This window comes from Jaculus jaculus, chromosome X, assembly GCF_020740685.1.
Source record: "Jaculus jaculus isolate mJacJac1 chromosome X, mJacJac1.mat.Y.cur, whole genome shotgun sequence".
Taxonomy (NCBI): Eukaryota; Metazoa; Chordata; class Mammalia; order Rodentia; family Dipodidae; genus Jaculus; species Jaculus jaculus.
The window spans coordinates 150,566,285-150,578,143 of NC_059125.1; the positions used below are offsets into that span (position 1 = coordinate 150,566,285).

The 11,859-nt window shown below is 43.8% G+C and overlaps 1 protein-coding gene across 1 annotated transcript; it reads left to right on the forward strand.

Moving 5' to 3' along the window:
* The first annotated feature begins 9,608 nt into the window (after positions 1-9,608).
* LOC105944809 (melanoma-associated antigen 10-like) lies at positions 9,609-11,626 on the forward strand. The gene is made up of 3 exons (XM_012951307.2): positions 9,609-9,632; positions 10,180-10,269; positions 10,787-11,626. The coding sequence occupies exons 1-3, from the start codon at positions 9,609-9,611 to the stop codon at positions 11,624-11,626; spliced, it is 954 nt and encodes a 317-aa protein (XP_012806761.2).
* The last annotated feature ends 233 nt before the right edge of the window (positions 11,627-11,859 follow it).

Sequence of the window (11,859 nt, forward strand, 5' to 3'; positions counted from 1 at the left end):
CATCTTGCCAAGCTGGCCGGTTATGTAGCTGACAGGGTATACTGGTGGATAAAACTGCTCACTGTCCTCGGCTGAAGAGATGGCTTAGCGGTTAAGCACTTGCCTGTGAAGCCTAAGGACCCCAGTTCGAGGCTCGGTTCCCCAAGTCCCACGTTAGCCAGATGCACAAGGGGGCGCACGCATCTGGAGTTCGTTTGCAGAGGCTGGAAGCCCTGGTGCGCCCATTCCCTCTTTCTCCCTCCATCTGTCTTTCTCTCTATGTCTGTCGCTCTCAAATAAATAAATAAATAAATGAACAAAAAAAATTAAAAAAAAAAAACAACTGTTCACTGTCCTTCTCACCCAGCAGGCAGCCTAACACTTTCTGGCACTGTGACAGCAAGCCAGCAGGAAGCGAGCTTCCAGCTTGATTCTCAGTGTCCCGCAACCATCATATTTGTTTTCTTCAGCATTGGGGTTCTGCAGTTTAGTTCTGCTCAGCAAGCACAGTGTTGACAATAGCTTATATTGTTTTGAGGGACTCGTGAGCCTCTCTGAACAAGAACTCCCTGGGAGGTATTCTGCCTCTGACACAGATTTTCCTATAACAAGCTATGGCTTCTCAACACATCATTTTCCACCCCTACAGAGTATTTTTGACCAAGTTCTCTCTCTCTCTTTTAAATTATATTTTCACTTGGTAACAAAGAAGTGGGTTTCCATATGGCTTATTCATACTGTTTTCAGTTTTGGCTAACCCACTTCCTCTTTCCCCCTCCTATTTATCCTTTTCTACTGACACCCTTAGAAAAATCTTTTTTGGGGGGAGGGGGTTTTCAAGGTAAGGTCTCACTCTAGCCCAGGCCGACCTGGAATTTACTATGGAATCTCAGGGTGGCCTCGAACCCACGGCAATCCTCCTACCTTTGCCTCCCAACTGCTGGGATTAAAAATGTGCAACCACCAAACCAGGCCCTTAGAAACTCTTAAGTGCAAACTTTAAAGGCAGAAGGGTTTTGAATAATGTATTTCAAGTATTGAAAAAACATAGCTGCTAACCCAAAGTTATGTCTCATAATTGAAGGAGAAAAAAAACTTTCATGATAAAAGCAGACTAAAGGAATAGACCATGACTGATTTTAGACTTTTTGAGAATATTTACCCCTTTACTTATAAGTTACCTCTTCCCCTGAAGCCCTCACCCATCCATCCCACTCACAGCTGCTTTCCAGTTTGAGAAACCTCTATATTGGTTTCCATACAGACTACATCAGCTTACACTCCCAGCAAGAGTCAGTAAGCGTTACTCTTTCCCCACACCCTCACCAGCAAGACCTGTCATTTTATTATCTGATAATAGCCATTCTGACCAGGTTGAAATGAAATCTCAAAGTAGTTATAATTTGCATTTCCCTGATGGCTAAGGACAATGGATATTTTGAAAAAAAAAATTAGCCATTTGTATTTCTTCTTTTGTGAACAATCAGTTAAGTTCCTTAGTCCATTGGGTTGTTGGGAGTTTTTAGGGTCTCATATATCATAACATCTACAAATAAGTATAGTTTGAGTTCTTCTCTTCCACTTTGTATCTTTTATTTCTTTCTCATCTCTTATTATTCTAGCTACAAGTGTGTATTGTGTAGAGTTTGGCTGGAGTGCTTTGCAAATGTCTGTTAGGCCCCTTTGATCTACAGTATCTGTGGTAGTTTGAATGGATGTCCCTCAATAGATTCAGGAGTCTTCTTCAAAGTTGTAATTTGGAATTTCAGCCACATATCTGGAGGCATCACTGTGGGTGGGTGGATCCTAGGGTCCAGCCCTAAGGTGTGTTTAGGGGTGGATCTGGAATTCCAGCCTAAGATATGCAAAAAGCAGTCTGCATTCTGCCTGAGTTCTCTGCTGTTTGGCTGCCTGTTTTGGGGTTTTTTTTTTCTTACTTTTTGGTGGTAGGTTTTCTCTTTTTTGCCACTATGGAACTTCCCCTGGTTCTGTAAGCTTCAATAAATGCATTCCTCCCATAAACTGTTTGATTTGAAGTTCATTCCAGCAACATGAAGTTGACTGTGACAGAAATTGGTACCAGAATGTGGGTTGTTGATGCACAATTAATCTGACCATGTGGATTTTGGTCTTTTGGAACTTTTGTTTTGGAGGAATGGACATGGACTTGGTATTTGCAACTGAAGTTGCCTTTCAGAGCAATTAACCATGTTTTGTGGACTATTCTGGTGAGAGAATTTAGAACTCCTAAGTGCAGAGAGAATTGTATTTGGAGGTTTTGCTTATGAAGTTTCTAGAGGAAGGAAAGACTAGAGAGAACTTTGTTGGAACTGTGCTATTGACAGAAGGACTGGCCGTGTTCTGCTTCCCATGCCCAGAGAGTTTGATTAATGGTTATATTTTTAATGGGCTGATATGCTTGGCTAAAGATATGGAACTGAGAGATATAGATTTAAAATTGGAGAATTTAAATAAATTTAAAATTACCAGGTTGGAGAAATGGCTTAGCAGTTAAGCGCTTGCCAGTGAAACCTAAAGTCCCTGGTTTGAGGATCAATTCCCCAGTATACACATGAGCCAGATGCACAAGGTGGTGCATACATCTGGAGTTTGTTTGCAGTGGCTGGAGGCCCTGGTGTGCCCATCTTTCTCTCTCTGCCTCTTTCTTTCTGTGTCTGTCTCTGTCAAATAAATAAATAAAAATAAACGAAAATTTTTTTTAAAATTACCAGCACTGAGACTGGTTGCTGAGGCTGCTGTTGTTAAGGGGATATTATCATGATTAAGGACGGACCAACTGCTTCACGGTGAACACTGGAAAGCATGCACTTTTCAAGGTCACAATTTATTTTGTCCCCAAATTAACAAAATGGCTGTTTCATGTACACCTGGTATTGGTTTTGGAAACATGAAAAAATACATGGAGTGGTTCATAAAGGTTACAGGGTTCCAGGAGCTTCTGAGATGCAAAATGAGGCTGAGTATTATGACCCTGATAAAGAAGTTTTTTCCTGGCTACTCAGCCCAGCTGAAGGGGCAAGATTGGAAACTCCACAGACTGTCAGTCACTGGTTACGATATCAGACTCAAACTGCAGATGCTTGATGGTTATTGAGTTTGCATTGGTCCAGTCTCTCTTGTTGTGCCTTATAACAATTGGAAATGTTTACTCTGTGTCATTATATGTTAAAAGTATATAACTTGTTTTGACTTTAAAGGACTTAAAAGACAGTGTTAGGGCTGGAGGATTGCTTAGTGGTTAGGGTATTTGCCTGCAAAGCCAAAGGACCCAGGTCCGATTCCCCAGGACCCACATAAAACAGATACACAAGGGGGCACACGTGTCTGGAGTTCATTTGCAGTGGCTGGAGGCCCTGGTGTGCCCATTCTCTCTCTCTCTCTCTCTCTCTCTCTCTCTGTCTCTGTCTCTCTTTCCCCCTCTTTCTCTGTCAAATAAAAAAATAAATAAAAATAAAATCTTTTTAAAATACATTTTGTTGTTGTTTTGGTCTTCTTTGTTTTTTTTTTTTCTTGTTGTTGTTGTTGTTGTTTTGTTTTTGCTTTTGTGAGGTAGGGTCTCACCCTAGCCCAGACTGACCTGGAATTCACTATGGAGTCTCAGGGTGGCCTTGAACTCACGGCAATCCTCCTACCTCTGCCTCATGAGTGCTGGGATTAGAGGTGTGCGCCATCACGCCCGGCTTCTTCTTTGTTTTTTGAGGTAGGGTCTCGCTCTAGCACAGGCTGACCTGGAATTCACTCTGTATTCTCAGGCTGGCCTCAAATTCATGGCAATCCTCATACCACTGCCTCCCAAGTGCTGGGATTAAAGGTGTGCACCACCACACCTGGCTACTAAAATATATTTTTTTAATTTATTTGAGAGAGAGAAGGAATGGGTGCACCAGGGCCTCCAACCACCGCAAATGAACTCCAGATACATGGGCCCCCTTGTGCATCTGGTTTACATGTGTCCTGTAGAGTCGAACTGGGATCCTTTGGCTTTGCAGGCATATGCCTTAACCACTAAGCCATCTCTTCAGCCCCCAAAATAAAATATTTTTTTTTTAAAAAATACAGTGTTAAATTTGAGATGAAACTTGGGACTTTGAAGTAATTTTAAGTTTGCACAGACAATGGGATCATTGAATTTTGAATAAAAATCATATACAATACGAGATAGTTATGAGCCTCTTGGGAAGTTTGAATAGATGTACCTCAATAGATTCAGGAGTTTTACTCAAGGTTGTAACTTAGAACTCCAGCCGCCGGGCTGGAGGAGGTGTCATTGTGAGTGGATCCTAGGGTCCGGCCCTAAGCTGTGTTTGGGGGTGGATCTGGAATTCCAGCCTAAGGTATGCAGAGAGCGGTCTGACTAGTTTTTGCTCTTGCTTTTGTTGGTAGGTCTTCTCTTTTTCACCATTATGGAACTTCCCCTGGATCTGTACACTCCAAATAAACCCCTTCCTCCCATAAATTGTGCCTGGTTTGAAAAGCCATTCCAGCAACATGATGTTGACTGTGACAGTATCATTTAAATTCATTGTTTTCTCTAAATATTTTCTGTCTAGATGACTTGCCTATTAGTGATAGTGGGGTGTTGAAGTCTCCCACTATTATGGTGCTGGGATTTATCTCTGACTTCATATCTAGTAGATTTTGTTTTATAAAATCAGGTGCACCTGGACTGGAGAGATGGCTTAGCAGTTAAGCGCTTGCCTGTGAAGCCTAAGGACCCCGGTTCGAGGCTCGGTTCCCCAGGTCCCACGTTAGCTAGATGCACAAGTGGGCGCATGTGTCTGGAGTTCGTTTGCAGTGGCTGGAAGCCCTGGCGCGCCCATTCTCTCTCTCTCACTATCTGCCTCTTTCTCTCTGTGTCTGTCGCTCTCAAATAAATAAATAAAATACTTCTTAAAAATAATCAGGTGCACCTGTGTTTTGTGCATACATGTTTAAAATTTCAGTGTCTTCTTGGTTTATTGTTCCTTTGATCAGTATGAAGTGACCTCCTTTTTCTCTTGTGATTAATTTTGGTTTAAAGACTATTTTGTCAGATATTAGAATAGTCACACATGCTTGGTTCCTAGTTCCAGTGCCTTAGAATATCTTTTTCTATCTTTCATCCTAAGGTAGTATCTATTTTGACAATAAAATAAGTTTCTTGACAGCAACAAAAGACAGATCCCATTTTCTGACCCAGGCAGTCAATCTCTCTCTCTCTCAATCTCTCTTTAAGGTAGAATCTCACTATAGCCCAGGCTGACCTGGAATTCACTATGTAGTCTCTGGCTAGCCTCGAACTCAGCAATCTTCCTACCTCTGCCTTCGAAGTGCTGGGATTAAAGGCGTGTGCCACCATGCCCAGAAATGTCTCTTTTTTTGAAGTAGGGTCTCACACTAGCCCAGACTGACCTGGAATTCACTATGTAGTCTCAGAGTGGCCTCGAAGTCATAGCAATCCTCCTACTTATGCTTCCTGTGTTCTGGGATTAAAGGTGTGTACCTTCATTCCCAGCTGTCTTCTATGTCTTATGATTGTAGTGTTGGGTCCATTAATATTCAGAGTTATTATTTAAAAGTATGAGTTAATTTGTCATGTTGATGATTTGGTTGAGTTTGGTGTTTTCTTACTTTCTATTTTCTTTATTTAAAAAAATATTTTATTTGGACTGGAGAGGTGGCTTAGCAGTGAAGCGCTTCCCTGAGAAGCCTAAGGACCCCAGTTCATGGCTCGATTCCCCAGGACCCACGTTAGCCAGATGCACAAGGGGGTGCACGCATCTGGAGTTCGTTTGCAGTGGCTGGAGGCCCTGGCACTCCCTCCCTCTCTCTCTCTCTCTCTCTTTCTCTCTCTCTCTCTCACTCTTTCTCTCTGTCTGTCACTCTCAAATAAATAAATAAAAATAAACAAAAAAATTTTAGAAAAAAATTATTTATTGGGGCTGGAGAGATGGCTTAGCAGTTAAGCACTTGCCTGTGAAGCCTAAAGATCCTGGTTCGAGGCTCGATTCCCCAGTACCCACGTAAGCCAGATGCACAAGGTGGCACATGCATCTGTAGTTTGTTTGCAGTGGCTGGAGGCCCTGACGCACCCATTCTCTCTATCACTCTCTTGCTCTCTCTCTCTCTCTGTGTGTGTGTGTTTGTGTGTGCCTTTTTCAATCTCTGTTGCTCTCAAATAAGTAAATAAATAAATTTTATTTCTTAATTTATTAATTTGAGAGAAACACAGAGACAGAGAGACAGGGCGAGGATGGGCACGCCAGGGCCTCCTGCTGCTGTGTATGAACTCCAGGCACATGGGCCACTTTGTACATCTGGCTTTATGTGGGTATGGGGAATTGAATCCAGGCCATCAGGCTTTGCAAACAAGAGCATCTAACCGCTGAGCCATCTCTCCAGTCCTTCATTTTCTTTTTTTTTTAATTAATTATTTATTTATTTGAGAGTGACAGACACAGAGAGAAAGACAGATAGAGGGAGAGAGAGAGAATGGGTGCGCCAGGGCTTCCAGCCACTGCAAACGAACTCCAGACGCGTGCGCCCCCTTGTGCTTCTGGCTAATGTGGGACCTGGGGAACCGAGCCTCGAACCGGGGTCCTTAGGCTTCACAGGCAAGCGCTTAACCGCTAAGCCATCTCTCCAGCCCAGTCCTTCATTTTCTTAACAACTGTTCTAGCATTGGTTATTGTGTTTCCTTCCTGTAGACTCTTGAATATGTTTATTCTTCTACTGAATGCAAAATGCTCCACCCAGTATCCTCTGAAGACTGGCTTAGTGGTCATATGTTCATTTAGCCTGCTTTTATCATCGTGATCTTTCTCTCCTTCTATTGTAAGAGATAACTTTGGGTTGGTAGCTATTGTTTTTCAATACTTGAAATACATCATTTCAAGTTCTTCTGGTCTTTAGAGTTTCCACTGAAGCATCCACTGTTATTCTGGTGGGTCTGCCTTTGTATGTGATGAGATCTTTCTCACTTGCAGCTTTCTTTGTTCTGTGTATTTAGTGTTTTGACTATGATATTATGTAGGGCATTTTAATTCTGGCTTTGTCTGTTTGGTGTTGTCTATGGCTCTTGCACATGGATAGACATCTCTTTTCCTAGATTTGGGAAATTTTGTTCTAAATTTTTTTTTTTTTTTTTTTGGTTTTTCGAGGTGGGGTCTCACTCTGGTCCAGGCTGACCTGGAATTAACTCTGTCATCTCAGGGTGGCCTTGAACTCACGGCGATCCTCCTACCTCTGCCTCCCAAGTGCTGGGATTAAAGGCGTGCGCCACCACGCCCGGCTTGTTCTAAAACTTTATTCAAAATATTTCTATGCTATTGACTTGAAGTTCCTCTCCTTCTTATATGGCCATAGTTTGAACATTTTTGGTTTTTTGCTGTTGTTTGTTTTGTTGTCAAGGTAGCATGTTATTCTGGCCCAGGCTGACTAGGAATTTACTATGTTGCCTCAGATAGCCTCAAACTCATGGTGATCCTCATACCTATGCCTCTAGAGTGCTGGGATTAAAGGTATGCACCACCACACCCAACTAGTTTGAACATTTTTTGAACATTTTTTTAAATTTTATTTATTTATTTGAGAGCGACAGACACAGAGAGAAAGACAGATAGAGGGAGAGAGAGAGAATGGGCGCGCCAGGGCTTCCAGCCTCTGCAAACGAACTCCAGACGCGTGCGCCCCCTTGTGCATCTGGCTAACGTGGGACCTGGGGAACAGAGCCTCAAACCGGGGTCCTTAGGCTTCACAGGCAAGCGCTTAACCGCTACGCCATCTCTCCAGCCCTAGTTTGAACATTTTTTGAGGCAATCCCAACAGACTGACTTTTTTATGCAAGAAAGTGAGAGTGAGAGAGAGTGAGGGAGACATTTGGTGCACCAGGGACTCCAGCCACTGTAATCAAACCCCAGAAACGTGCACCGCATTGTGTGCATGCACAACGTTATGTGCTTGAGTCACCTTGTGTGTTTGGCTTACATGGGATCTGGAGAATTGAACATGGGTCCTTAGGCTTTGAAGGCAAGTGCACTAACTGCTAATCCATCTTTCCAGCCTCTGAACGTTTTTAAACTTTTTTTATTTATTTGTGTGTGCATGAGAGAGAGAGAGAGAGAGAGAGAGAGAGAGAAAGAAAATGGGTATGGGCATGCTAGGGTCTTCTGCCAATGCAAACAAATTCCAGATGCATGTATCACTTTGTGCATCTGTCTTGATGTGGGAGTTTGGGAATTAGACCTAGGTCATCAGGCTGTGCAAACAAGTGCCTTTAATTGCTGAGCCATCTCTCCAGTCCCCAGTTTGAGCATTTTGCCTTTTCAAGGTGTCCCAAATTTCTCTCATATTCCATTCACATATTTTTTGAACTTCTCACTAGTTTTGACTAATTGATCTAATTCTTTTCCTTGTTTTAAAGGCCTGATACTCTGTTTCTCTATCTTCTATATGATCCATTCTATTGGCATAGCTTTCAATGGAGCTTTTTGTCTGCCTTGCTATATTATTTTTATTCCTAGCTTTATTTCCATTTGACTTTTCTTCAGGATTTCTAGCTCTTCACTGAGTTCCATTTTTATATCATGATTTGACTTCTTCATTGCATCTAGTTGTTCCTGTTCTCATGAAATTCATGGAACTCATTTATATTTGTCATCTTTGAATTCATTCAAGACAATATAAGCCAGCTTCCTGCTTGTGTCATGCTTTTCCAGCCCTCTAAACTACAAACCAAAACAAATCCTTTCCTTCCATAAAAATTTCACTCGTGCATTTACCTGGGTCTTTGAGTTCCTTGTGCATGTTTATAATTACTCTTTTGAGCTCTTTGGCTTCATATCTTGGCCTAAGAGAGAAGAGGTTTTGGACTGAAGGAGCATGCACTCAGGTGAGAATAGTGAGGAACTCAGGATGCCCTGAATGGAGCCCAAACCCACTCTTGCTCTGAGACCAGTAAGACTCCTGCTGAGTACCCAAGAAAGTGATTCTTGACTTCTGCATCCAGGTCTGAGAAAGGAGATTTCTGTACAGAAAATCATCTCAGCAGTTGGAGGAGCTGAGGTTCATTGGGGGGAGGGGGGACCAAGGTGAGGAATGAGCTAGGTGGAAACTTGCCCTTAACATCACAGGAATCAACCCTCCCCCCTCAGTCCTGGGAGAAGGGGAAATTCTGGCTGGAGTTTCAGGTACAGTGCACATTTGCATCAACCTCTGGGGTGTCAGGGACATGGGGGTCTTGATCTGAGGAACACAATCTCGGGTCTCTAGAGGTTAAGTACCAGGACCCTGAGAGAAAAGCAAAAACAATTCAATACATGTGAATGTCACTGTCAACCCAGGCTGGCCCAGGGAATGTTGGAAAGAGATGTTGCCCTTAGGTTCCTATTCTGGGGATGAAGTGGGAATAACAGGGATGGTGACCTGAATCTGAAGGATGGAACTACAAGTGACTAAAGGACCTGTGAGGAGTAAGTAGGAGTACCTTGAAGCCCACTCAGGGGTGTCCAGGAGTGTTGAATCCTCACTTCTGTCTCTCCTTTCAGGGAAGTGAGGTCTCAGTGTAAGCATAGTCATCAGGAGAGTAGAAGGAGGTATCCAGAATCTGCCAAAAATCAAGGTAAGGAACCATGGTGAGAATTGAATGTGTGAAGGTATCCCACATCCTCCCAGACAAACACCTCATAGAGCCTGGCTGCTCCTGTTTTCTGCCATGGGTAGTCCTATCATTGTTGGTGTCTGCACTCCAGAAAGAAAGGTTCCTACACTCTGATCATGTTCTGGGGTCAGCCCTCAGAAGACCTAATGGCATTCTCTCTCTTCTACCTCAGTAAGGAAATGACAGCCTTTGGGCAAATGAAGTTTGCTATAAAGGGGAGATGTCAGGTGAATAAAATTCAGTGGACTTAAGGAGCTCCCATTTCTATAAATGTGGTCATCATTAGAGACCTCGTTTCAGAGGTGAATAACTAAGTCACCTGATGTCTCCTGAGTGATGTCAGGCTCTCTAGAAGGTGGGGATCTTAGTCTGAGTGGATGATCTCAGCTAACTGACCACAGGGCTTGGGGATCACAAAAGAGATGAGGTGAGGCCACCAAGGATTGATTGAAGATAACACCAATCCATAACACAAAGAGGCCCCACACAAGTCTGTCTTGGGTATGACTGTCATCAGCTTGGGCCCCTTGTCTTGTTCCCAGGTGATTGGTCTCAAGGAGGTGAAGGCCCTGCTAAGAGTGACCCAGGCTCAGATCATCAGAGGGAGGATCCCAGGCCTGTCAGGACTCAAGGTGAGAACTGGAGGAATCTCTCGACCTAAACACATGGGACCCAGTCCTTTTGTTCCCAATCAGGGGAAACCTGGGAATTCTGGATTCTCTCTCCTCACCCTTTCCTCTGTCTCACAGAATAGGGAATTAGCTTAAGGATCACGACCTCAAGTCATCAGTAGGAAAGTTCCACACCTTGGCATGTTTGACCTGAAAATGGAGCACTGCTTGCATTCTCCCCGGACAGGTGTAGTCAGATATGAAGGACCCCCCACTGGCTTTTGTTTCATGGTGGCATAGAGGGCATGTGCTCCATGAGTTTGCCTCAGGCCAGCAGAAAGATGGGATCCAGACCCTGCCAAGGGAAAGGAGAGGGCCTAGAGAACCATCCATGAAACCCCTGGAATTGGCTTTATAGGGTAGCCCATGTGGGGTATGAGTGTCAGCAGAGTCCAACAACATTTACCCTCTCTTCTCCCTTCCTACAGGCCTGTGAAACCCCACCAGTGTCTCCATTCTCCTCTCCATTGTCCCAAAGAGAGTCATGATGTCTCATAATCAGAAGAGCCAGCCACAACCACAGGCACAGGACCTGGCGGATGTCCAGGTCTCCATGGCTGAGGAAGAGGCCATACTGCCTTCTAATACTCCAGTAGCCGCTGAGATGGCAAGTCATTCTCAGAATCTTCAGAGAGCCTCCAATGCCCTAGCTGTCATGGCTGCCCTTCCAGAAGGCCATGAAGCTTCCCCCAGTAACCAAGGAAAGGATATGGAAGGTGCTGAGCACTTAGAGGAGAATGCACCGAGTATAAAGGTAGCCGACTTAGTGCAGTTTCTGCTCCTCAAGTATCAAAAGAAGGAGCCAGTCACTAAGGCAGAAATAATGGAGAGTATCATTGGGAATTACCCAGAGAGTTATGCTGAGATCTTTGATGAAGCCACTAAGAACATGCGTCTGATCTTTGGTATTGATATGAAGGTAGTGGACCCTCCTGGGTCCTGCTATGTCCTTGTCATTGCCCTGGGGCTCACATATGATGGGATGCAGAGTGATAGCCAGGGCATTCCCAAGACGGGGCTCCTGATACTTGCATTAGGCACCATCGCCTTTAAGGGCAGCCCTGTCTGTGAGAAGGTAATGTGGTCTGTACTAAATTTGATGGGAGTGTATGACATGGAGGATCACTACATCTCTGGGAACCCCAGGAAACTGATCACTGAGGATTTTGTGCAGGAAGGGTATCTGAGGTACAGGCAGGTGCGCTACAGTTACCCTGCTCAGTATGAGTTCCTTTGGGGCCCAAGAGCCCATGCTGAAACCAGCAAGAATAAAGTTCTGAAGTTTTTGGGCAATATTGGTGAGCACCTGCCCTTTTGAAGCGTTGGGCAGACTCTTTATTGCTTTTGAAGGTGGCAGTCACTGTAGGAGATAGAGTGTGTGGAGTTAGGAAAATTTAGTAAATAACCTCAGTTTCCTATTTCTTTTCTTTTTTTCTTGTTTTCTTTTTTTGTTTGTTTGTTTGTTTTTGAGGCAAGGTCTCATTCCAGGCTGGGCTGACATGGAAATCACTCTGTGGTCCCAGGCTAGCCTCGAAATCAGCAATCCTTTAG